Source organism: Sceloporus undulatus, chromosome 2 (genome assembly GCF_019175285.1).
Source record: "Sceloporus undulatus isolate JIND9_A2432 ecotype Alabama chromosome 2, SceUnd_v1.1, whole genome shotgun sequence".
NCBI lineage: Eukaryota > Metazoa > Chordata > Lepidosauria > Squamata > Phrynosomatidae > Sceloporus > Sceloporus undulatus.
The window spans coordinates 330782342-330810297 of NC_056523.1; the positions used below are offsets into that span (position 1 = coordinate 330782342).

At 43.4% G+C, this 27956-nt stretch overlaps 2 protein-coding genes across 5 annotated transcripts in view; one reads left to right on the forward strand and one right to left on the reverse strand.

Annotated features, from left to right (window-relative positions):
* LOC121924166 (myogenesis-regulating glycosidase-like) overlaps positions 1-27956 on the reverse strand; it is a 718305-nt gene that overhangs the window by 495079 nt on the left and 195270 nt on the right. The gene's annotated exons all lie outside the window — the stretch shown is intronic.
* Positions 3426-27956, forward strand: part of ARID3C (AT-rich interaction domain 3C) — a 113461-nt gene continuing 88930 nt past the window's right edge. Inside the window, exons 1-2 of the mRNA XM_042455338.1 lie at positions 3426-3577; positions 5682-6263. Of these exons, the coding sequence (XP_042311272.1) occupies positions 3536-3577; positions 5682-6263 (624 nt within the window). The 5' untranslated portion in view covers positions 3426-3535. The remainder of the gene's footprint in view (positions 3578-5681; positions 6264-27956) is intronic.

A 27956-nucleotide genomic window follows, 5' to 3' on the forward strand; every position in this document is an offset into this window, starting at 1 on the left:
TATTATTATTATTATTATTATTATTATTATTATTATTATTATTATTATTATCCTGTCCTTTCCCCAAAACTGGGACTCAGGGTGTCTTCCAATATTGAAAAAATGGTACAATTAAAAGCATATGAAAATAGTAGATTAAAATAGAATTGAATTACTACAATATTAAAAACGAATTGCATATTAAAAAATAAAATACTGTTTACAAAGATTTTAAAAATGTTTAAAAGACTTTAAAACGCTGTACCATCCCATGCCATTTTTTCAACTTTCCCCCCAACGTTTTAACAGGAGACTGTTTTTTTGCAGTGCCTGAAACCACTGAAGAGCTCTGACAATCCCAGAAACTTGCAAGCAACTTTACACATCTTTATTTTTGGATAGGCCTTACAAAGACATTTCCTGAATATAAGAAAATAATAATAGTAATAATAATAATAATAATAGGATTTAGGATGTAGAAAGATCTGCTCCCACTTTCTAATATTGGAACCCAATGGGGCTTATTTAACTGATTGGCAAAGAGGTTCAGGATGGGCCAAAGAAAAATTATTTTTGCATGGGTTTGATTGATAGGAATCTTGTCGTCAATAATATTAATCTTGCTTTATATTAATATTTTCCCCAGCCCTTTCCCCTAGCCCTGGGCACCTTACAAGTGTTTAAAAGTTCATACCAGGAAAACAAACACACACAATTAAAACAAAGTTACACCGTCAATATGATTAAAAGCAATTTAAAACATTTCCATTGAAAAGGAAGAAATGAAAACAGTACAGCCCTTTCCCCATAAACATTGGGTTTGCAAAGGTCTGTTGAATTGTTTTAAAGATCTTTAATTAACAATGGGTGTCTAATTACCCTAAAAGCACCAGATCCTGTCTGATCTTGAAAGCTAAGCAGGGTTGGCCCTGGTTAGTACTTGGATGAGAGACCACTCGCGAATACCAGGAGCTGTGGGCTGTGTTCCAGAAGACAAATTGACAGAACCACCTCTGAGGATTCCTTGTCTAACAAAACCCTAGGATATTAATGAGGTCGCCATAGGTAAATAATTATAAAACAATACATGCCCTAAAGGTACCAAATCCTAATCCAAAATGCTTGGGATCAGAAGTGTTCTGGATTCTTGGATTCCCCTCCCCTCGGGATTTTGCAATATTTGAATACACAAAATGACATGTCTTGGAAATGAGACCCATTTATGTTTCACGTGCACCTTATAAACATAGCCAGAAGGCAATTTTATACATAATATTAAGGGGAAAAATGCTTTTGTACGTTGAACCATCAGAAAGCAAAGCAAAATGTAGCACATTTTATATTTTAATGCATAACTGTTTGAACTTTTAAACAGCTCCTGGAGATTAAGAGGAAAAATCATGATGGGAAAGAGGCAGGCCTAACAAGGACTGTATCTGCACTGCAGAAATACTCCAGTTTGACACCACTTTAACTGTTCTGGCTCAGTGCTATGGAATTCTGGAAACTGTAGTAAAGGGCATTATAAATAAATTTTATTGTTATTATTATTAATGAAGGCACACAACAACAAATAGTCCTTGACACTTGAATAGAGTTTAATGATAGCTTTGTTAACCCTCTTCTTGTTTGTGAGAAGAAATAACCCCAGCCTGACCAGGAAGGCCATCCGAGGCACAAGAAGCCCCAGAGGGGTATTTTTAGAAAAGGTCTTTAATTGCCACTGCCCCCCCCCCCCAAATATCCTAAAGGCACCAGATCCCATTTAATCTTGGAAGATAAGCAGGGTCAGCTCTGGTTGGTCCTTGGATGGGAGACCCAGGTGATGTAAGGCTCTATTTCAGAGGAAGGCACTGGCCAAACCACCTCTGAGTGGGATTCCTTGCCTCTGAGAAATTCATGGGGTTGCCATAAATCAACAGGTAACTCAAGAAGCCACCAGAACCTGTCTGATCTGGGCAGCTAAGCAGGGTCAGCTCTGGATAGTCCTTGGATGGGAGACCACCAAGGAATGCCAAGTGCTGTAGCCACCTCTGAGGATTCTTTGCCTAAGAAAGCCCTCTGAGAAATGCATGGGGTTGCCATAAGTCAATGAGAAAACTGAAGGCGCATAAACACGCAGAAGCTTCACCTAAATACCCCAAAGGCACCAGATCCTGTCTGATCTGGGCAGCTAAGCAGGGTCAGCCCTGGCTAGTCCTTGGATGGGAGATCCAGATGTTGCAAGCCTCAATCTTAGAGAAAGGAACTGGTAAAACAACTTCTATGTATTCCCTGCTCAAGAAAGCCTTATGAAATTCATGGGGTTGCCATACATCAACAGGCAAATTGAAGGTATGTACACAGACACAGACACACACACAGACACAGGCACCAGGTCCTGCCTGGTTTCGATAGCTAAGCAGGATCAGCTCTGGATAGTCCTTGGCTGGGAGACCACCAGTGAATCCAAGGTGTTGCAAGAGGAAGAAAGTAGCAAAAGAACTCAAGTATGCCTTGCCTAAGAAAACCCTTGGAGGAATTTATGGGGTGGTCATACATCAATGGGAAAATTGAAGGCACCAGATCCTGTCCGATGTTGGCAGCTAAGCAGGATCAGCCCTGGACAGACCTTGGTTGGGAGACCCAGATGTTGCAAGCCTGTGTCTCAGAGGAAGGAACTGGCAAAAGAACTCCTAAGTATTCCTTGCCTAAGAAAACCCTCGGAGGAATGTATGGGGTGGCCATAAGTCAATGGACAACTTGAAGGGACATAAACACACAGAGGCTTCATCTAAATACTGTAAAGGCACCAGATCCTGTCTGATCTGGGTAGTTAAGCAGGGTCAGCCCTGGCTAGTCCTTGGATGGGAGACCACCCAGGAACCCTTGCTGTGTAGGCTCTATTTCCCAAGGAAGGAAGGACCTGGCAGAACCACCTCTGAGGGGGATTCCTGGCCCAAGCCAACTCTGAGCAATTCATGGGTTTGTCATGGGTCAACAGGGAACTTGAAGGCACCAGAGCCTGTATAGGAAGCTAAGCAGGGGCAGCCTTGGATAGTCCTTGAATGGGAGACCACCAAGGAATGCCAGGTGCTGTAGCCACCTCTGAGGATTCGTGGCCTAAGAAAACCCTCTGAGAAATGCATGGGGTTGCCATAAGGCAGCTTGAAGGCACATAAATGGACAGAAGCTTCACCTAAGTCTGCTAAAGAGCCTGTCTGATGTTGGCAGCTAAGCAGGGCCAGCCCTGGACAGAGCTTGGATGGGAGACCCAGCTGTTGCAAGAGGCAAGCAGTGGCAACTTAGGGCAGAGCATCCCTTGGCTCAGCAAAGCCTTGGAGCCAATCCCTGGGGCGTCCGGCGGGAGAGGGGCGGCCCTGGCGCCTAGTGGGCAGGGCAAGGCTGTCTCAGTCTCTCCTCGTCGCCTTGGAAGGGCTCCGTGGCCAAGGCGAAGAAGGGGCAGCAGCATGGAGGACCCCTCCCGGACAGACCGGCCCTGACCCGGCCCCAGACCCCTCCCCACGATCCCAGGACACGCGTCAAGAGAGAGAGAGAGAGACAGAGAGAGAGCGAGATGGTGGAGAACAGCCGCCTCGTCGCCACCAAAGCCGCCCTGGTAAGAAGGAGAAGGAGAAAAGGAAGAAGGGGAAGGAGGAGAAGGAAGAAAGGACGGAGGAAAAAGAGAAGGAGGGAAAGGAGGGGAAAGAAGAGGAGGAAGAAAGGAAGAAGGGGAAGGAGAAAGGGGGGAAGGAGAAAAAGGAGGAGAAGAAGGAGAAAAAGAAGGGGAAAGGAAGAAAAGAAGAAGAGGAAAAGAAGGAGAAAAAGAAGAAGGGGAAGGAGAAGGGGGAAAGGAGGAGAAGGGGAAGGGGGAGAAGAAGAAGGAGGAGAAGACCATTTGGGGGGTGCCCCCTTCCCAAGGACTGGGCAGGCGGGGGGAAGGGGGCTGAGGGTCTTTCTTGGGGCTCAGCTGGGGAGGCCTGGGGGGCGTTCTCTCTTCTCGCCCCAAAAGAAGAGCGGCCCCTCGGTTTTTAGAAAAAACAATGTGTGTATGCATCTGTGTACCTATCCATGTAACTATTTATATAATAATACTAATACTAATACTAATACTAATAATAATAATATTTATTTGTGTTCCGCCTTTTCCTTGCAGAATCAAGGCGGATTGCAAAGCAAAGGGATCAAAATACAAAACACACAGACACACCCCAAAGGCATCACAGCAACTATCACAACAATCTACGTATCTGTCTCTCTGTATCTATCTCTGTGTCTGTCTGTCTGTCTGTCTGTCTGTCTGTCTGTCTGCCTATCTATCTATCTATCTATCTGTATATCTCTGTCTATCTCTCTATTTCCAAGGGGGTCGAGGGGTGCCTTGAAGTGTTGGGGGAACATTGTAGGGGGGACGCCCCTCGGTTAAAATAAATAATAATACATGTGTGTGTATGTGTGTGTATATATATCTATATATAGGGGGATGGAGGGGATTCTTGAAGCATGGGGGGGGGGGGATCCTGAAGGGAGTTGCCCTGATCCCCAGGACTTTTGAAAAACTATATATACACACAGAGATACACACACATAGTTTATATATATAGTTCATACCTTCCCCCCCCACACACATACAGTATATAGGGGTGTGTGGGTGTGTGTCTTTCTTTCTGTTTAATGTGCCTTCAAGTTGTTTCTGACTCCTTGGCTTTTCTTGGCAAGTCTCTTCAGAGGGAGGTTGCCTTTGCCATCCTCTCAGGCTGAGAGAGTGTGAATTGCCCAGATAGATAGATAAATAGATAGATAGATAGATAGATAGATAGATGTGTGTGTGTCTGTAGGTATGTATCTATTATGTGCGTGTGCATATACACATGTATGTGTGTGTGTGTATATACATGCATGTATATATACACATACATACACTCATATGTATTAATTTCAGAGGGGGGTTCTTGAAGGGTGCCTTGAAGCCGGGGCCACCCTCATCCCTTGGCAGATCAGCAACTCCCACTTTGACTTTTTAAAAACAATACATGTGTGTTTGCAAAGAATATATAAATTTTTATAAACATTGTGTGTCTCTGTGTTGCAGCAGGGCATCCTTCAAGGCTGGGGAGATGCTCAGGTCGGCCCCTTCACTTCCATAGATACATGATATCTAATACGTGTATACAGTGTGTATGTATGTATATATATATATATTTCCCGGGGGTCTAAGGTCACCTTGGAGGGTGGGGGGGATGCTGAAGGGGGACGCCCCCTCAGGTATTACTATTATTTTAAATAGGGAATATATGTATATGCGTTTTTATCCATGTCTATATCTTTCTCAGGGAGTCAAGGGGCACTTGGAAGGTGGGATGGGATATATACATATACATATACTTCTTTATATATAAACTTCATTATTTTATATATATAAATTTTTTACAAGCATCATATATTGTTTGCAAAAACCACACACACACACACATTTTACATACATGTATATATATATATATATATCTGGGGGGTTGTTGAGTGGCTTCTTGAAGGGTTGAAGGGGATCACTTTGACTCCTTGGTGTCCATTGTGCCCTCCTTATTTTTTGGTAAGTATCATTCTTTTCTTTCTTTCTTTTCCATGGGGGTCTCGGCTGCGCAGGGAAAGGAGGGTGCCCCCTTCAGCCTCTCGGTCTCCCTTCCATTTTCATCCCACTGACCCCCTGCTTGTCTTCCTTTCAGGCGGCAGCACCCGGCTTCCCTTCGGCCCCAAGGGCCCCATCGTCATCGTCGTCCTGCTGCCCTCCTGCTGGAACCCGCTTGGTCCCTTCGGGGCTCCCTTCCTCGGCCTCAGGGCTCCCGCCGGGGGGTCTCCGTCTGGAGGCGGTGATGGAGAACCTCCAGAGGGCCCAAGCTGCTCGGCTGGAAGAGAAGCTAAGAAGGAGGGCCCAAGGAGGCCAGCCTGGAGGTGGAGGAGATGGAGGTGGAGGTAGCCTTGCCTTGGCCCACTCTCACACCCATCATCCCCACCAGCCCCGGCTCCTCCACCAGCCCCTGGGGGCCCTGAAGGCCCTGGCCACCCCTCAGGAGGAAGAAGAGGAGGAAGGTGGAGAAGATGAAGATGAGGATGATGGGGAAGATGGTGAGGATGAAGGGGATGAGGAGCCGAAACCACAAGCTGTCCCCAGCAATGCTGCTGCTGGAGCCCCGGGACCCCTGGCACTGCGCCCGGCTGCCCTCGCCTCACCACCAGTCCAGGACCTCATGCCACCACCAGCACCAACCCAGCCCCATGAATGGACCTACGAAGAACAGTTCAAACAGGTAGGACCCTCTCTCGTCTTCAGCCACTTTGGTTCTTGTTGTCGTTGCATGCCGAAAAGTTGTTTCTGACTTCTAGAGACCCTATGGCGGGGGTTTCCTGGGTCTGAGAGAGTGGGACTCGCCCTTGAGGTCCCCCCCATCAGTGGGTTTCCACGGCCGAGCAGGGATTTGAACACGGATCTCCACTTGTATTCCGACAGTCCAACAACGACACTACACTGGTACCTCAGTGTGGACTGTATGGTCAGCCCTCCACATTTGCAACTTGGTGGATTTGATTATTCGTGGATTTGATTAATATGTTCTCTCTAGGAATCTCTAGGTCCTCCAGCATGACTCTGTGGTCAACTTCTGGCAAAAGTCATGCTGGAGAACCTAGATATTCCTAGAGAGGATGCTTCTCTAGGCATTTGTAGGTCCTCCAGTACAATTTCATGGGCAGCTTCTGGCAGATCATGATCATAGTATTGCCCTGGGGAACCTAGAGATTCCTAGAGGAAACTTCTCTAGGCATTTGTAGGTCCTTCGGCGTAATTTCATGGTCAGACTCTGGCAGATGTTTGACCACAGAGTTGTGCTGGAGGACGCAGAGATTCCCAGAGAGGTGTTCTCTCCGGTTAAAAACATAGTGTGTTTTTTTTTTAAATTGCAATTTTCCCATTTTCACAGGGGTCCTGTGCCCCTAACCCCAGGGAATATGGAGGGCCACTGTCATGGTGACCCAAAGCCAAAGTTATCATGGGGTTTTCTTGGCAAGTTTCTTCAGAGAGGGTTGGCCTTTACCATCATTTGAGGCTGAGAGAGTGTGACTCAGCCAAGCGGTCTTCCCAGTGGGTGTCCATGGTTGAGCAGGGACCAAGGTCTTCAGAGTTGTTCTCTGATTCTGAAAGCAGTACACCACACTGGCACCACAATGTGGACTGGTGTTGTGATGTGCCTTCAAGTCATTTCCGACATGGCAATCCGGAGGCGAATCTATCATGGGGTTTTCTTGGCAAGTTTCTTCAGGGGAGGCTTGGCCATGGCCATTCTCTGAGGCTGAGAGATTGTGACTTGCCTGAGGTCACCTAGTGGGTTTCTAAGGTGAGCAGGGATTCAAAACCGGGTCTCCAGAGTCATAGCTCAGCTCCCAAACCACTACACCACATTGGCAACTCAGTGTGGGCTACCTCTGCGTTCATTTATTTGTTTGAATGGATAAGTTCACTAAAAAGACAGCAAGGAAAAAGACCTTGGGGGGAAAACATGCCTCTAAGGAAGTAGGTTTAAGTCTACGAAAGCTCAAGATGCCAACTTCTTTCTTTCTGTTAGTCTCAAAAGTGCTACAAGACCCCTTTAGGTACAGATCACTTAGAGATAAAACCTTTTAAAAAGTTTTTAAAAAGTTTTTAAATGTTTTGGGGGAAAATATTTTCAAAACATTTGGGGAAAAATTGCAAGGGGCTTTGAGTCCCAGTTCAAAGCAAGTGAGATATAAATAAAACACTATTTAGAAATGAACCAAAAAACTAAAATGTATTCCTCCGTGATTTCCTAGTTTCTCTGGCTGCATTCAGAGTCTCCCTCTTGGCACGTTCTTCACCCCTCTATTCTTTGTTGGACTCTTTTTTATGGGCTATTTTTCAGTGAAGAAAACCCTTCCCTAAAGCTGTTTACTCAGCACAAACAGGGCTTGCACTTCTCCCCCCCCCCACTCTCCTTAGTCTTCCTCCAGAAACTTAGGCTGCATCCATACTGCAGAAATAATCCAGTTTGACACCACTTTAATTTACAGAATACTATAGCATTGAACCACAGCAGTCAAAATGGTCTCAGACTAGATTATTTCTGCAGGGCAGATGCACCCTTAGAGCATTTTTATTCCCTAAAACAGGTAGTTCAGCATTATGATTCTTTTTTTAGCTATGCACTTTGGATGAATTTGCCCCAGACTACTCTTTGATTCTTCAGTCTTCTTCATTGCAAACTTTCCTGCTCACTCATTAAGTCTGCAGTAATTAAAGGATCCTGCTCTCCTTTATCCTTAAGGTTTCCAGTTGTGAGGGTAGTTGCCTTGTTGTTGTTGTGTGCATTCAAGTTGTTTCCAGCTCATGCAGTCCTAAGGTGAACCTATCAATGTTATTTTTCTTGGCAAGATTTGTTCAGAGGGGTTTTGCCTTGCCATCTTCTGAGGCTGAGAGAGTGTCACTTGGCAAAGAGTGTGAGGCTGAGAGAGTGTGACTTGCCACCCAGTGGGTTTCCATAGCTGAGCAGAGATTTCAAATCCTGCGCTCCAGAGTCCCAGTCCAACATCCAAACCACTATAGCACCCTAGTTCTCTTTTGCCTTACAAAATAGGTATTGGAGATCTCTTAGCAACTTTTCCTCCTCTCTCTATCTTCTCCTAGTGTTTGCTATTTCCAGATGGTCAAGTGGTCAAGCAGGCTTTTCTGGTATTTTTCTGTCCCTTCTCCTCTCCAATTAATTCAGTTATTTCAGGCTGGAAAAATACTTTCTAGTGTGTCTGGGTGCCTTTTTCATGTTTCTAAGATCTAAGAAGGTAATTCTGGGCCTGTTCCGGTTGCTTGGGATTTTTCTTAAAGGATTTCCAACTTAGCCACCTGTATCCCAAGCTTCTTTGCAGGTAAATCCCTCTTCAGTCTCCCTCTCTCTCTAGTCTCTCTCTCTCTCTCTCAAAAAAAATTATGTTTCTAAATTTCAGTTGTCAAATCTCCCAATTTGCAAATCCTCTCCTGTGAATTATTACAATTACAATTATTATTACAATTTTCCAGTTTCCTATGTCCCAAATAGCCCCGTTTTCTGCAAGAATCATACTTATCCTACAGAATAATCTTCGAACCAATTTTCTTTCTATGTATCTTTCATTCTTTTCCCTTCCCAAGAGGTATTATACTTGGGTGCATCCCTTTATCATCTTTAACTGACAGTTTCATTATATATTAAATCAGTGTTTCATTTTCTTGGACACAAGCTAGCTTTTAAATATCACATTTTGCATATTGCCAAATCCTGAAATTCTCCTTCTCAAGACATATTAAAAAATGTAGCCGCTTTATCAAGCCATTTTGGGAAATGTAAAAGAATCATGAATCAGGAACCCATTTGAGTCTCATTGTAGTTAGCAATCTCACCTGTATGATATTTCCCCAAACATTTGGAAGGGATGCCAGGTTTCCGGGAGCTAGTTTCAGCATCTTATGCAAAGGCTGAACTGCACTTCTTGTTTTAGGAGGTTGTATTGGCAAGGAAGACCCATTTAAGTGGAAAAGAGAGCTTCTTGCCTCTCTTGCAGTGGACAAGTCTATAGAAATGCCCATTTCCCCTCTTTTGGGATTCATCCCTACAGTGTATACTTTTAAATTCTTTTGTGGCATGGATTCTTTTCTTTTAGGATTGGTATTTTGGACTCTTAGGGGTTATTCTCACATTGTTGTTGTTGTTTTTTAGTGTGACTAAGCGAATTTCTTGCTCTTGCTCATGCTCATGTTCACACTATGGAACGGCATCTATGCCCCTCTATGTGAGTTTGATTGCTCACATGTGTCAGCACTCAAATAAAGATGAAGTTCACAATGCAAATGTATTTGAAGCAGGTTCAAGGCATGCAGAGTTTATCCCGGGTCTATTTGCATCAGTTATTCACATAGTCGAGAATCTGAATCTTTTAGAAAAATTTGAGAAAAAATCCGACACCGGGTTAAGTGGGTTTTTTGGAATCCCGCCCCCTAAAACTTAATGAGATGCATTCAAAATGCATGTAAACAACAAAGATTCAACCCAAATTCTACCCGGATTATTTTTGCCATTTAAATAACCCCTTAGATTTATCACAATAAATCCTCTTCCCAATGCCTACTTATTCTACCACCTACCTACCTACCACAATTATATTCACATCCTTTCTTGAAATAACATGCAAAAGGTTACATAGATGAGTGCATGTATATCTGAGATTGGTTTTTTAAAAGAATATAATTTGCCAAATGACACTTTTGTTCCTTGACTGAGGAACTCCTTCTCAAATGAAGTCGGGCGGATTCAGTCCCGATTGAGATGAGGACCAAGACTGCATTGTTCCATCTATCCTCAGGTCCTTAAAACGGGCTTTTAAAATCAGCTTTGGGGAATTGTTTTTATTCTGTTCATGAAGGACAGAATATATATGTTTCATATATGTGTGTTTTTTATATATATATATGAAACAAACTTATTGATGGTGACAGTGAATTGCAAAGAAAGAAAGATACTCCACTTAGACATATGGAGGAGGTGTGTCTGGTGTGATAGGTAGAGAGGCTAGTTTATGGCTAGTTTAATGAGATTTTTAACTTCTGCATTTGGTATATTTTGAAGCTACATTTCTTTAAAGCGTTGCAAGCAGCTTAGAGTCATAGACTGGGAGAAATAAACAGGATGCTGATGTTGCTGATCAGGGGCGTCACGAGGAGGGTGCAAGGAATGTGGACCACGCCAGGTGCCTACTGTAAGGATACTTAACTCTTACATATGGAGGAGGTGTGTGTGGCATGAAAGATAGAGAGAAGCAAAGTAATATGCAGGAAAAGGTGCATATTCCCTTTTTCTGTGCCAACAACGGTTTGAGTATCTTTCTCTTTGTAATGACTGTTCAGCCTTTGGGTATCTTTGTGCCCCTCGGCAGGGGGAGAAAGAAGGTCTTTATGAAGCCTTGGCTTATTCACACATGCTCCTAAGTGTAAAATGTCAGCACCTTCTTCTTTCAGTTCAGTGGCCCAGCATCATTCAGAAAGCTTTCAGATTTGGTCCCCAAATGCATCAGATCTAGGAAACTAAGCAGGATCTGGTTGGTACTTAGATGGGAGGAAGATTTAATGTTCTGATTCCACAGCACTGGATATCGAAGTGTGTGCATGTGCTTGCAAGTCACCTGTCGACTGATGGTGATCCCATAAATTCCATACAGTTTTCTTAGGCAAGGAATACTTAGAGGTGGTTTTCTCAGTTCCTTCCTCTGAAATACAGCCTCTGGCACCTGATCTTCGTTGGTGGTCTTTCATCCAAGTGCTAACCAGGGCTGACCCTGTTTAGCTTCCAAGATCAGATGAGATCTGTTGGCTTTAGGGTATTGAGGTCATTAGGGGATGTAATAACTCTCTTTTCATATCTGAAGGGATGTTGTGCAGAATACGGAGGCAGGTTGTTTTCTGCTGCCCCTGAGATGAGCTAATGCATTCAGATTACACCTAAACATTAGGACAAATGTCGTAACTGTAAGAGCTGTTCAACAGTGGAATAAATGGCCTCAAAGAGTGGTGGACAATCATTCTTTGGAGGTCTTTAAGGAGAGGTTGGATGGGCCTCTTTTAGGAATGCTTTAGTTGTGTATTCTTGCAAGTCAGGGGTTTTGACTAGATGGCCCCCTTTCCACTCTGTGCTTTTTCGATGTGTGTGTGTGTGTGTGTGTGTGTGTGTGTGCATGTTCAACAAGCATCTAACAAAGGTCTAAAATTCTTGTGGGATGTCTGGAGAGAGAAAGACCTCCTGTGCTGTCCAGATTGTTTAACATTTTAGGAGGGCAATAAACATGTTTTTTTCTCTTTCCTAGGCATTCATCTGTTTCTTCTGCTTCTCCCTCAATGGCTTTCCCACTCCTCTCTTTCTTTATCTCTTTCTTTCCTCTCCTTCCTTCCCTCCCTTCTTTTGTTTTCCTTCCTGGAGGAAAATTGCCTCCCCTTTGAAATTAAACTGAGGGGGGAAATATGTTTTCCTTGGAACCAGTGGAAAGTCCCTGCTCCCCCATTTTAATTGCCACCAGGATTCTGTGATTTTGGAGAGCAATAACTAAATACGCAAAAGGCACCAGATCCCCTCTGATCTTGGAAACTAAGTAGGTTCAGTCCTGGTTAGTACTTGGATGAGAGCAATTATCTTACACTTTGTAAACAGCTTAGTACATCGATAAGCGGTATAGAAATGTACTTGCTATTGCTATGGGGGACCACCAAGGAATACCAGGTACTGTGGGCTACATTTCAGAAGAAGGACCTGGCAAACCCACCTCTGAGGATTCCTTGCCAAAGAAAATCCTATGAAATTCATGGGGTCGCCATAAGTTGTCCGACAACTTGAAGACACATGGACACTCAGAGGACACATGAGTGGGGAAATGCCCGCATGCCCCTTAGAGGGCATTGGGAGGGGGATTTCAGGGTGAAACATATTTTGAGCTCCGTGGCACCCTTCATGGGCAAAAAATGAGCAGAACTTTTCCCACTCCTGTTATAAGGAGATTCACTGTTTCTCATAGTCTCTGATAGACCTCTCTCCCAGCCTTTTGAAAATCACCTTCTGTCTCTTTCCCTGGGCTGGATCCTGCCATGTTGAGACAGATTTTTGGATCACAGAAGATCAGAGACAAAGGTTGTAGGATCCACCTTGGGAGAGGAGGGTGCTTTAGTTTTTCTGAGGCTGTTGGTGATAATTCCCAGACATTCCTTTTTGCCCTCCACTAAAATTCCTGGTAGGAAGCATGGCCTTTGGAATTAGGAAATGGGGATGGCAGATCCCTGTCGTGTTTATTTAAGGGAGAGAGAGAAGCTGAGTTGTTTGACATCCAGGGGGGAGATAAGGAGATGGAAAAGGGTGATAGAGGAGGGGGACTGACCATTACTGAAGGCAGGCACAGGAAGAAAATACCAGTAAATCTTTGCTGGTGTTAGGTACCTTCACACCAACACTGACTTGCATTAACCACATCCTCGGGTTTTCTTGGCAGGATTTCTCCAGCCATTGCCTTCCTCTAAGGCTGAGAGAGTGCGATTTGCCCAAAGTCACCCAGGGGCTTTCCATGGCTGAGTGGGGATTCAAACTCTGGTTTCTAATAGTCCTAGGCCAATGCTGAAACCATTATGCCACGCTTGCTCCTCACATACAACAAACTACTGACCATCAAATTAAAAGCCAGGCATCACACTACAAAGTTGTTGTTATGAATTGATGCCAAGCTTGCTCCATCCTCAATATGACACCCCTTCAAATATTTATTATATCACTCTTAACTGTCTCTTCTCCAGGCTAAACATACCCACTTCCTTACGTCTTAAGTATGATAGCCTCCGTTTAGTCTCCTTGGCTTCTAGGCAGAGACTCCAGGCTCATTTGCACTCAGATGCATTTATGTGACTTTTTGGCAGTCTGTGTTATTCGCAGCATTCTCTACCACCACATTTCAAATGAGGTGATTTTCTTTCTGTCAGCTTTATTCACTGTCCAGCTTTCACATCAACAGAAATCTCAAATACTATGCCATGCCTCACTAAACTGCAAACACCCAGGATTGCATTGGATGCTGTTGTGGCAGTTAAAGTGTACTCAGAATGCTGTAAATAAGTAGTATGAATGACAGGAGATTTTGGAATTTTTTTAAACTGTCTTTTGGAGCTGGAGAATAATTCATTAAACATTAATTTGACCTCCCGTGCTATTTACAAGACACCATTTAAAACCATTATGACTGTATATACTCATGTATAAGTCTAGAGATTTTAGTCAAAAAATTGAGCCAAGTTATGCACAGGTCAATGTAAGTACTGTACTTCAACTCTTATTTAAAAAGGAACCATCCCCTGGTGAAAGGCAAGAGCGTAATCTGTCTTGAAAGCACACCCTCTACTATCTCACCCATCCAACCTTTAGAGTGAGGTAAAGGCTTACACCTGCTCAGAATTTGAGTTTCTCCTTTATTTGTGGGTCAGAAGAGATTTCTCACAAAACTACAAATCCCAGGATTCCATAGCACTGAGCCATGGCAGTTAAAGTGGTGTCAGACTGCATTCTTTCTGCATTACAGATGCAGCTGTAGCTCAGACGACTACACACTGTATTGGCTCTTTTATGTTGTTGTCTTAGTCATGTATATGTTTCCTGTAGAGAAATGGTTCAACGTTTTTGTCCAATGGAGAGCAGCTGTATTCTCTTCAAGGTCTCAGCACTGGAGATGTGCATTGATGCCGTTTTACATGGTTGCACATTGCACATGGATGTACATGCACATGAGACATCTTGGTCCATTTGCTCAGAGTTTCCATTCAACAAAAGGGATTATAGCACAATTGGTGCATTGCTCCACATGTGCAGAAGTATTCAGTGCAGCCCCCATGTAGCATCTCAGCCAAGATAATATAAATAGAAAACTAATTAATTAATTGAAATTAATTGAGAGCAGTCTTTAAAACACTACCTTAATGCATGCATTAACCTTTTCAAAGTCTTGTATAGCCATTTAGACCCATTTAAAAGGCTGCTTGAATAACTCCCAACAGCCCCATGGTCAGTGGTTAGGGATGATGGGAGCTGGAGTCCAAAATATCCTGGAACATGTTCAGAGGAAGGCATCCAAGATAGTAAAAGGTCTGAAGACCAAGCCATGTGAGGAACAGTTTAGGGAGCTGGGTATGTTTAACTTGGAGAAAGAAAAATGAGAAATAACATGATAGTCAAACAATAGGCTCTCTATAGCCATGGATTCTGCATCTGTGGTTTCATAATGTCCCAGCCCCTCAATTCAAAAACCAAACCTTAATTTTGCCATTTTATATAAGGGACACCTTTTATTATGACATTGTATATAATGGGACTTGAGCATCCATGGATTTTGATATCCATGGGAATCTTGGAACTAAACTCAAGCGGATACCAAAGGCCCACTGTATTTAAATACCTGAGGCTGCATCCACACTGTAGAAATAATCTGGTTTGACACCACTTTAACTGGCATGGCTCAATGCTGTGGAATTCTGGGAGTTGTAGTTTGCTGTAGCACTAGAGCTCCCTGAGAGAGGTAAATAGCTCACAAAATTATGGTTCTCAGGATTCCATAGCACTGAGCCATTGGAGTTAAAGTGGTGTCAAACCAGATTAGTTTTGCAGTGCTGACGCAGCCTGAGTAAAGGACACCAGGAAGATGGAGCAAGCTTGTTTTCTTCTGCTCCAGAGACTAGAACACAAACCAGTGGATTCATATTACAAGAAAAGAGATTCTAACTTAACATTAGGAATAACGTCTTTACTGTAAAAGCTGTTTGACAGTAGAGTAGACGACCTCAGAGGATGATGGACTTCTCCGGAGGCATTTAAGAGGAAGTTGGGTGGCCATATCTTGAGAGCGATTTGGTTGTGTGTTCCCTTCCAATTTTAGGATTGGGAAATTACCAGTTAAAGTAATACGGGTTGAGTCTCCCTCATCCAAAATGCCTGGGACCAGAAGTATTTTGGATTTTTATTTTTGGCATTTGGAATATTTACATATCAATATGAGATATTTTGGAGATGGGACCAAGGGTAAGCATGAAATTCATTTACATTTTGTATATGCCTTATAAACATAACCTGCAAATAGTTTTATGCACAATATTTAATTCTGTTTTAATGTCAATTTTTGTATATTTTCAATTGTGCTCTTTTTTTTATTTGTAAGCCGCTTTGTGTCTCAATTGTGGGGGGAAAGTGTGATATACTTAAATATAATTATTAATTAAATAAATAAATAATTTTGTGCATGAAACAAAGTGTGTGTACCTTGAACAACCAGAAAGCAAAAATGTTACTATTTCAGCCACTTGTGAAAAAGATTTAAAATTTTGGAGTATTTTGGAATTATGGACAATGGAGACTCAACCTGTACAATTAGCTATCTCTGTAATTTAAGCTATGCATCTCTTTATACTAATGCATATTAATGATGTAAATGCACTCTGTGTGGAGTGCCTTTAAATAGGGTTTGGAAACTTCTGCTGGTCCAAAGACCTGCAGCCAGATTGCTAACAGATGCTCCCTTGTTGCAACAGCTCCCTTATATTATTATCATATATCCTGCCCTTTCCCCAAAACTGGAACTCAGAGTGGCCTACAGTACTTTAAAAAAACACAGTACAATTAAAATATACAAAACTGATGCATTAATTGATACATTAATACACTTGTTATTGTTATTGTTATTGATTGTCTTAAATTAATGTTATTGTGCACTTCCCTGATATTGCTGAAAAGCCAGTTGATTTGCCTTTGGTGGATGGTGTCTTGGCAGCTGTTCTATAACAAAGGGGTTGTTTTCAGTCCATGCGATCTTTGGCTCCTTGCACTCCCACTGTACATTCCTAATTTTTCCCCTCATTGTGCTGACAATGATGCCGATATGATCTGAATTTGCACTTCTTAGGGTGCATCTACACTGTAGAAATAATGTAGTTTGACACCACTTTAAGTGCTATAGCTCCATCCTATAGAATCCTAGCTTTTATAGTTTTACAGGGTCATCAGCCTTATCTGAGTGCTGGTGCCTCACAAAACTACAAATCTGTAGGTTGGAACCATGGAAATTAAAATAGTACCAAACTGCAACATTTTGTCAGTGTAGATGCACCCTTAGCGGAGCTTCATCTGGCTTAACCGTTTCAGGGATACCTGCCTTGGGGTGGGGGACTTCACAAAGGACCACGGTCTATTAAATATTGCCATTCTTAGCCTTTTAATCTTCTGGGAGAGTGAGCGAATGAGAAGGATGATAGAGTTACAACGAGAAACAATTTCCTAATGATATTTGCACTTTTTCAGGATGAATGAAGTGATCCACAAGACACTTGTTATTGTTATTGATTATTCTAAATTGATAATTGTTATGCACTGCCCTGAGACCTTTGGTGGCATGCAAATATTTTATTAAATAGAATAATATACTAAGACGTAAAACAGCAACTGAAATATAAGAGAGATGGTGGTGATTATGGTGAGGATAATGATGATCTAAGTTTCTTGGATGATACCCTCTTCTGCAAATTAATAGGAAGCAGTATGGTGTAGTGGTTTGAGCCACTATGACAATGATTCTGGAGACCAGGGTTTGAATCCCTGCTTGGTCATGGAAACTTGGTGTCCTGGGGCAAGTCACACTTTCTCAGCTTCAGAGGGAGGCGAAGGCAAACCCCTTCTGACCAAATCTTGCCAAGAAAATGCCATGGTAGAGGTGCCTTAGGGTCACCATAAGTTGGAAACGACTCAGAGGCACACAGCACTGAAGCAGGAAAGTTGTAAGCAATGCAGCTAGTAATGCAATGAGTTACTTTGCAGTGTTGCAACATGGAACCACAGTGGTTCCTTAGCTAACACTTTGTAACAAGTAATGGAAATAGTAATGGTCAAAAAGTAACTTTGCATTTTCATTGTTTGGATGGAGGGCAACCTTTTCTCTTTGCACATTGTTAATCCAGCCTCCTCTTTGGCTGGGCTCTCCAAGGTTTTCATTCATTTGAGGGGGGGGGGGCTCTTTCCTTGGATCCATGCTACATTCCCCTGTGGGTCTTTCTTTCCCCTCCATCCCTTGTTAGAGGTGGCCAGCCCCCCTTCCTTGTCCTTCACCTCCTGGGATGGTAAATATTTAATAAGGAGGGACGTGGGGCTTCCATTTGGCCCGCTCCCTCTTTTTCTCCATCTGACCTTTCACCCTGTGACCCTGGCACATCCATCAACTTTCTCCCCCTTCCGCCTTTCCTTCTTTCCTTTCCTCCCTCTCACCCATCCCAAATGGTCCAGAGCCATGATTCTTGGGAAAGGCCTGATGATGAGGAAGGGACACCCTCGTCTCTTTTACACTGCATCACTGTGATCCTATTAGAACCATGCCTCCAATAGTACCCTGGGATTTCTAGTTTGTAGTTTGGCGCTCCGTGCCAAAACACACTGCAGAAATCACCTGGTTTTGACACCACTTTAACTGCCCTGGCTCAATGCTAGGCAATGCTGGGAATTGTAGTTTAGTGAAACATTTAACCTTCTCTGTCAGAGAGCTCTGGTGCCACAATAAACTACAATTTCCAAGATTCCCTAGCATTGAGCCAAGGCAGTTAAAGTGGTCTCAAACTGGATGGTTTCTGCAGTGTGGATTAAACCCCAAGTGATTTTCTTTTCTTTTCTTTTTAAAGACCTCTCTGGACCCCTTTTGTTGACGACCCTGGAACTGTGTATTTCGATTCCCCCTTTCATCTGGCCCTTTTGCTGCTATGATCTTTATGCTGTTTTTAATCTTGTTTTTAATTAATTTTACTGGAATGTTTTATATTACAATTGTACACCACTTTGATCATACAAGTTGGAAAAGCGGGTTATAAATAAATCTATTATTATTATTATTATTAAAATGGTCCAGCTCTTGGCAAATGTAGATAGATTGCTCCTCACAGCCTGTTAGTGGATATTTTGGGACAACCTTTAAATTTCTTTTTCTGGGATTGCAAGGGGATCCAAGGTGGCTGATTAGCCCCTTAATCCCCCCCCCCCCAAATTGCCCACCTCCCTGCAATACTTGAAAGCCTCTTTATCTCCTCATTCACTTGCAGGAAGAAAGAGAGGTCCCATTCACACTATGAAAATAATCTGGGATGAATTCCGGTTGAATCCTTGGTGTTCACACACATCCCAAATGCACTCAATGCACTTTTTTGGGGGGCTGGCAAAAACCCACTTAACCCGGGATATTCAATCCCATCTCCTCAAGTTTTCCTGGACTATCCGCATTGATCCACATCGTCAGCAGTGTGAATATGCTTCCGAATCGATTTGGATCACTCTGTATCATTAAAGGAAGGGAAGCAGCTCAATTTTAAACCAAAATGATGGCATGTGTGAATAACACAAGGCTTAAAATGACTCGGAGAGATTTGCAAACCCAAAATGTAATGGGAACAACAAACCTGATATGCATCAGTGTGGGGATCCACATCTCCTCGGAATAAAAAAAAAATGAGTGTGAATGCTCCCAGAGACCATTCAGTGACCCTGCGACATCCCAGAATTACAATTTGTTCCATCTCTACTTCTTTTTGAAGGTCTTTTTAAAGCTAAAACCTGCTGGGTTATAGCTGGCCCTGCATCCTGCAGTGTGTTTGGACTATTGGTGTAGGCTTCTCCTGGGTCTTCCTTAGGAGATTACCACACAAGGCATTAGTGGTGGAATTGAAGTGGAATTACAACCTATGATTTCTCTCCTCTTCACATGACGTCACCACTCTTCCGTTGCTGATCCATTGTTATATCATTATCACACAATTTCACATTGACGTGTATCTTTCGTTAATGTGAAATTGCATGGTAACACTATGACAGCAGTTCAGCAATGGATGAGTGACGATGTTGTGTAAAAAGGTGAGGAATCGTAGGTAGTAATTCCACTTCCGTTCCATCACTAGCACCTCATACAGTAATCTCCTAAATCAGGAGAAGAACTGTAGCAGAATGAAGGGCATTGAAACTTTTTCTTTGTGTGTGGTTATAGTCCACCTTGGTGGCCAGCATCCTCCACCCTCCAACCTCTTTAAGAATTGCCCATCCCTGCTGTATGATACTCTGCCCAAACCTTGAAAGCTTCATCATCCCCTCCATCACCTGAACCTGATGGAGCAAAGGAAGGTCACCAGATACCCTAGTGGCATCCCAGCGTTGCACTCTTTCATATTCTGTCTTCACTAATATGATAGCCCCTTTTAAATATTTGAAGGTACTGTATGTCATATTGAGGATGGAGCAAGCTTGTTTTCTGCTGCTCCAGAGACTAGGACACAGAGCAATGGATTCAAACTACAGAAAAAGAGATTCCACCTCAACATTAGGAGGAACTAACTGACGGTCAGAGAGAAGGAAAAGGTTCCACTTCTAAAAGGCTTGCAGGAGGCATGAATGGTGATCGGGCACACACAGAGGTTTTGGCACACATTGGAGTTTATGACACGCGAGGGCTCCCGTCATGCTCCTGTCGCCCAAATGTCACCAAACTGCAATGGGAGCCCCCTGGTGGGATCGCGCCTGGTGCTATTAAAGTGGAACGCTTCCATTTTCGTCATGGAAGCGTTCTCATAATTGTTAGGAAAGGCCCCCCTTTTTAATAATGATTTGATCCATTATTAAAAAAGGACCTTTTTTCTAACAATTATGCTGATGCTTCCATGACGAAAACGGAAGCATAGCAACATGAACGATCCCACCAGGAGGCTCCCATCGCAGTTTGATGACGTTTGGGTGACAGAAGCATGACCGGAGCTCTCGCGTGTGATAAACTCCATTGAGTACATTGGAGCATGCCTGAGTTTACAACCCTTTGTCTCCCAGAGTCCGCATGGCCAAAGAGGAGGAGTGGCCTCTACTTACATAGATATCCCTCCATACCATCTTAACTGAGAACAAATATAACACCATCTTGGCAAAATGCAGACCTGGGACTCCAACATTGTCATTTTCTTTCTTTCTCCTGTTTGATTTTTAACACCTTTGCCTGGTGAAGAAGCCAATAGAGCTTTCAAAGTGTACATCCTGTATTTTTTGTATTTTGGTTGGCCAATAAAGGTATCACTTTTTTGTGTTTTTTGGAGGTTATTGTACTTTGCTGTATGGCCAACATGGCTACCCCTGGATATGTTTTCTGAACTGTTACGTTACCTGCAAAAATTGTTATCAAAACTACCTGGATACTCCCATCACTGACCTTTCAGTTTTCAGGGTTTCACAAGGAGGGGATCATTTGTTGAAATTGTAGGCTTGATAACTGGACAAACAGGAACTAGATTACCCGAGGAGGTAACCGTCATTTATAAAACATGCAAAGGGATGGCATTCCTGGCCTCACTTTGCCCAACAAAATTGCCTCCTTATCACTTGCTGTTTTTGAGACTTTGAAAGGTTTCAGAATGTAGGAAAAGTTTTCAGAATGCAGGAAAAGCTTTTTTGGACTGTAACGCAGAAAGAAATCATCAGCTAGCGTGGCTAGGAGCTGGGTGATCCTGGGAATCATAGTCCAAAAAAGTAACTTGTTCAGGCTCTTATAAAAGGTAGGACCTGAACCAATTAGGTTCAAATGACAAGAAAAGAGAATCTAACTAAACATGAGGAAGAATTTATTGATGATGATGTTGTGTGCCTTCAAGTAGTTTCCAACTTATAGTGACGCTAAGGTGACCCTATCAAGGGGTTTTCTTGGCAAGTTTTTTCAGAGATGGTTTGCTATTGCCAACCTCTGAGGCTGAGAGAGTGTGACTTGCCCAAGGTGGGTTTCCATGGCCAAGCCAAGATTCGAACCCTGTTCTTCACAGTCCTAAGCTCAAACCACTATGACACACTGGCTGTTGCAGTATTCTTTTGGTACAAGAAGTACCAATTTCTTGATAGTAAAAGCTATTTATCAGTGCAGGAGACTGCTCACAAGTTGGTAGATTTTCCTTTATTGGAGGTTTCTAAGCAATAATAATAATAATAATAATAATAATAATAATAATAATATTTATTTATATACCGCTCTTCCATCGATCAGGGCGGTGAACAATCCAATAAAACACAATACATAAAGCAAGAGGTTAGATGACCATCTTTCGGGGGTACTTTAGCTGTGAAACTCCTCCACTGACAGGGTTGGACTAGATTGCCTTTGGGTGACCGTCAGACTTTATGATCCTGTGATTATTTTTGTCTGTGGCGGTGCAATGGTTGCTTTGGTTGTTGTAATATGGGACTTGGGAGGGATTGCTGCTTTGTGGGCCAGGATGCACTGAAGGCTGGATGCAACAATTTCAATCCACAGCAGTACAAGAAAGGAGACCCCTAATGAAACATGAGGAAGAACTTCCTGTTGGTAAGTGGAATAGAAATCTTTGGAAGATGGTGGTCTCTACTTTATTAGGGTTTCTAAACAGAGAGAGGTTGGATGCTGTCGCTGTAGAATTCCTGCAGGGCTTGGGAGTCCAGATGCCAAATCTTTAATTCTGGTTTTTCTTTTTCCTATTGTTTGACTCAGATTCTGAGCCTTATGACATCATGGTGTTACAGCATCATAGGCTGCGTCCACACTACAGAAATAATCTGGCTTGACACCACTTTAAATGCCATGGCTCAATGCTATGAAAATCTAGGAGTTGTAATTTGTTCTGGAGATGCTTTGATGGGCAGCTTTGGCTTTTGGCTTCTTCCAGCAACAGCCTCCCTTCTGATCAATCTTAATGTGTTTTGCACACAGTGGCTTATCCCCCTTCCTTATACTGGCAGTTCCTGTTCTGAAATTGCTAAATGCCAATGGAATCTCCCAAAATAAACAGAAGAAAAGCCGGCCTGGCAAACAGCTCAAGACCGGGAAGTGGATGTTTGAGTCTTTGCTCGGACATCGAATGTGTGACCTTGGGCAGTTCCCGGTCTCCTCCTGACCTCCCTTGCACGCACACCCTGGGCCCTATGGAAGAAAAGACATACTTACGGATGGGGCAGGCTAACGTCATGCCCTCCAGCATTTCACAGATGAAAACCAGGATGTGTGTGGCCAAGCAGCATCAGAGGGTGGTCAAAAGGGCTGGCTGGGCACCGAGAACACAAAAGTTACTAATGAGGAAAACACACACAAACCCATTATTAGTATTTTAAATACCCTGGAATTTATGTACTGAGTTTAGGAGAACCTGGAAAAACAACAACACAAAATCAGTAAATACAATACTGTGTACGTGGGTGTGCACACATAGCATGATCGATATTAAATATACTACAGATCAAGTCTCCCTTACCTGGAATTTCAAAATCTGAAACATTCCAAAATTGTATACATGGGTGGCTGAGATAGTGATACCTTTGCTTTCTGATGGTTCATTGTACACAAACTTTTTCTTCACGCCCCAAATTTTTGAAAATATTATGTATAAAATTACCTTCAGGCTATACGTATAAGGAGTATTGTTGTTGTTGTGGCATGCCTTCAGTTTGTTTCCAACCCATGGTGACCCTAAGGTAAAGCATGGGTTTTTCTTGGCAAGTGTCTTCAGAGTGGGTTTCCCATTGCCATCCTCTGAGGCTGAGAGAGAGTGACTTGCCCAAAGACACCCAGTGGGTTTCCGTGGCTGAGCCTGGATTCAAACCTTGGTCTCCATAGTCCAGCACTCAAACCACTATTCCATTGCATATGAAAAATAAATGAATTTTGTGTTGGGCCTTGGGTCCTCATCTCCAAGGTATCTCATTACATATATGAAAATATTCCAAAATCTAAAAAAAAAAAAAAAAGATCCAAAATCCAAAATACTTCTGGTCCCTTGAATTTTGGATAAGGGAGACTCTGCCTGCACTCAGTTTGCAGCAACTGAAGTAAACTGAAGAGAAAGAGGGAAAGTGAGAGGAAGAGAGAGAGAAACAGACATTTTAAAAAGCAGCCAAGAAAGTGGGATGGCAGAGGATTAACCAGGGTCATCCCTGCCAAACCAAGACATTAGGTGTGTATACAACACACACACATACATGCAAACATATAAATAGATACACACACCCCCCTCCATCAGCCTCTCCATCCTTGCCATCCCCTTTTGTCCATCCCATCTTAGGACCTTTTTGTCTGGGGCATGAATGGACTAGAAAGTTTCCATTGTAAGCCGTGTTACCTGGGGCCAGGTACCGCTGGTGGGCAAAACTAGTGCCAACCCTTCCTCTCTTTCTCTGCCAGGTCCCCCCCCCCCTTGCAACCTTCTTTCTTTCTCTTTTAATAAGGAATGGTGGTAGTGGAGAGTTTGAATTGTGATCATTTGGTGTGTGTGTGTGTGATTTTTAAGTGTCTCCTCTCCTCTCTTCAGTTTGTGTGGGGCAGGGGGTGAGAAGGAGATAAATGATAACATCCTAGTTCAGTGATCATCTAGTCCACTGGTTCCCCAACTTTGGTCCTCCAGGTGTTTTGGACTTCAGCTCCCAGAAACCCCTGCCAGCTTGGTCAATAATCAGGGATTCTGGGAGCTGGAGTCCAAAGCATCTGGAGGGCCAAGCCTTGGGAAAGTCTGAGTCTGTTTGGTCCTTCAGTGTTTTGGCTTTCAGGTGCCACCATCCAAGGCCATTGGCCATGCTGACTGGGGATTCTGGGAACTGAAATCCAAAACATCTGGTGGGTCTAAGGAAGTTGAGAATCACTGAATTGAAGGTGGGAAATCCACAGCAGAAGCATCTCTGATGGGGAACAATGCCACCTTTGCTTAAAAATCTCCAAGGAAGGATGAGCCATATGCCCTTGGGGGAGAAAAAATGTGGGATGGTCATGTTTTAACCTGTCCATTTGTTTAATGTGCTTTTATCCTGTTTATTTTGTTGTTGTTTTACATTTCAAATTATTTTGAACTGCTTCCATTGATTTGACTTTTGCCTTCCTCTGAGGCTGCGAGAGTGTGGCAGAATCCCCCCTCCCCACTAAAGGACTACATAATTCCTATCCCGGGTCTAGAATCAAAGATCTATAGGGTCCCAGGCAAACACTTCTCCCTTCTGCTCTCCCTTCTAGAAATCTCTATAAGCAGGAGTTCTCTGGAGGTCCGTCCCTCCTTCTGGGATCTAAACTTTGGCCTGTTACAGACTGCCAAAATAAAGCTGCTTTGGGTCTCTTTGGAGGTATGCTGTTTAAATGATGCATGGGTCCTAAGAGTCTGGAGGTCGCACCAAAGCCATGCTCCAGCCCTAAGGACTAGAGTGCAGCTTTGGTGCATCTTCCGGATTCTTAGGATGCATGCATCATTTAAACAACATACCTCCAAAGAGACCCGAAGCAGCTTTATTTTGGCAGTCTGTAACAGGCCTTTGTGTGTGTTGTGTGTTTGGGGAGTAGGGATTAAAGGTCAGGGCATCCACGCACCAGTCAGGTCAGCTTCTGGTGGCCAGCACTGCAACTTGGATTGCTTTGCAAGTAGTCCTGCCTACCAGTCAGGTTAGTGGGGCTTTGGCCCTGCAATGCCTGAAATGTTGCAACCACAGATGTGATGGGGAAGGAAATAAAATCTTGTCTTGCAAGGCGTGTGCCTCTGATACCTCTATGAGAAATATTGTTGTTATTCAATGGAGGTGCATTGAAACTCTTTCCCTTGTCATCTTGTCTGCGTCGCTCGGTGAGCTGCTCCTGAAGCTGGAGGTTCTGTTCCATTGTGGCAGAGAATATTCCTTGGTCAGATCCTGAACTCCAAATTTCTTTTATTTTTATTCTCTCTGTTGCCATCGTTCAGGTGCAAGTGCTGTTGCATAGGTCCAAAACACATTGCAGAAATAATCCAGTTTGAAACCACTTTAATTGTCCTGGCTCAGTACTAGGAAATCCTGGGAATTATAGTTTATTCTGACATCACATCTCTCTGACAGAGAAGGCTAAATGTCTCACAAAACTACAGTTCCCAGAATTCCCTAGCATTGAGACAGGGCAGTTAAAGTGGTCTCAAAGTAGATTATTACTGCAGTGGATTTTGGATCTTAGGTTGACAAAATAGCGACCCCTTAGCAAGGTAACAATAGTACTGAGGTATTCCTATAGAGCCCTAGATGCATGGCTTTATGTTACAGGAGGGTAGATTGCAACCGGATTAGGTAGAATTAGGTGGGTCTGAATTAGAATTAGGTAGAACTGAAATGGTACATTTCAACTGAATTAGGAGGAACGTCTTGACAGTAAGAGCAGTTGGGGAATGAAACCAATTGCCTGGAGAAGTAGTGGGGTCTTCTTCCCTGGATGTTTCCAAAAAGAGGCTGGACAGCTCCCTGCTGGGAATGCTTTAACCTGAAATCCTGCATTGAGCCAAGGGTTAGACTATATGGCCCATGAGACCCCTTCCAGCTCTGTCATTCCATGTTTCTCAAATTTTGGTTCCCCAGATGCGTTAAACTTCCAACAGCCAGAAGGCCCAGCCAGCTTGGTTCATGCTCAGGGATTATGGAAACTGAAGTCCAGGACAATTGGAAGACCAAAGACTGAGAGACTGTTAAAAGAATGCAAAGAGCACGCGCAATGCAGAGGACCAAGCAAAAGCTATCAACCCATGAACCTCCATGGCACACACATACAGAGCAGAAGCCACAACCAGTTCTTTGCCTCACCACCCAATGCCTATGGAAACATAGGGCTTTATGATAAGAGCCACTTAGACACTGCTTAGGTGGTATGAAGCGGTATATAAATGAAGCTGCTATTGCTAAGTGAAAGACAAGAGCCAAGAGGGGAAAACAGATACCCCATTTAACAGTCTCTCGGTGTTTGGTCTTCCAGTTGTCCAGGACTTCAGCTTCCATCATCCCTAACCTTGAGCCAAGCTGACTGGGGCAGCTTAAAATCCAAAGCACTTGAGGACTAAAGTTTGAGAATCATAGAATCATAGATCTGGAGGGAGTCCCATGGGCCACATAATCCAACCCCCAGCTCAATACAGGATCTCCATTTAAAGCATCCCAGCAGGGAGCTGCACAACCTCTTTTTGGAAACATTCAGGAAAGGAGATCACACTACGGGGCCATTCAGACTGCCCTATACCCGGATCAGGAATTGATGCTTGCATGTGAAGTTCATATTGGCCTCGAATCTCTCATAATCAATTTTGAGGCATGCACAAGCGTTTCGTGGCAAATGCCCCTTGGTCATTTGTAATCAGAGAAAAAGCCGTCTCTTTTGAAAAAACCCGGGTTCCGCGAATATGAACTTGGCCCCGATCATGATCGGGTCAGGTTCAGGGGAGGGATTTAGGTCAGAGGGAGGGTTGGAAGGAAGGAGGAGGAGGAGGATTGGCAAGGGAAATGGGGCTGCGGGGCCAAGAGGAAGGAGCCTCTCTCTCTCTTTTTATTTTTTTTATTTTTGACAGTCTATGTGCATGATTTTTTGGGTGACATAGAATGTGTGTGTGCTTGTGCTACTTTCATTTTCTCTTGCTCCTGAAACAGCACCTTATAAGAGGCTTGATGATGATGATGATGAATTTGTGTTATATGCAGATGCTGCAATTAGAATGCCTGCACTACATTTCCCTTTCATTTCCTCTTGCTCCTGGAATTATTTGTTTAAAATGCGAATGCTACAATGCCAGTGTTAAAAATGTTTCCCTTTCAATTTGGCAAATTGATACTAATTGAATGCTTTTGCTAAACACAAGACACACACTGGAGGTTTTTAAATTTGACAGCATCTGCGCATCCTTCCCGCCAGTTTTTTTTTAAAAAAGGAGGGGGGAGCTCCCATCCACTTAGCCAATGGCTGCAAGAAACGTCACCTTTTACGAAAGCAGAACTAATTTGATTGACAGCAGAGGACCCTTCCTTTTAAACCGGGTAAAGAGCTGCAATGGCGTTCTGGGGTTAAATACCCCGATTAAGGTATTTAAAGTTGGCATTTGCTTCCGGAGGCATTCGAGAGGAGGGCCCCCAATTGTACCCAGTTCCCTCCTGCACAAATATGCCAGTCTGAATGGGGCCTACATCTCCAGGCAATGGTTCCATTATCCAACCACTCTGAGTCAGGACGTTCCTCCTAATTCAGTTGAAATCTACCAGTTCAGTTCTACCTAATTCTAATCCAGTTCTACCTAATTCTGCCTAATTTACCCAGTTCAGTTGAAATATACCCTCCTGTAACTTAAAACCATGCATCTAGGGCACTATAGGTAAGACCCCAGCACTACTGTTACCTTGCTCATGGGTCACTGTTTTGGCTTCCCAAACAACAGCACTTGCACCTGAACACTGGAAACAGAGAGATTAAAAATTAAAGAAATTTGGAGTTCAGGATCTGACCGACAAATATTCTTTGCCACAATGAAGCAGAACCTCCAGGCGCAGGAGCAGCCCACCAAGCGACACAGACAAGACAACAGGGGAAAGCGTTTCTATGCACCCCTCCTGAACAACAGCAATATTTCT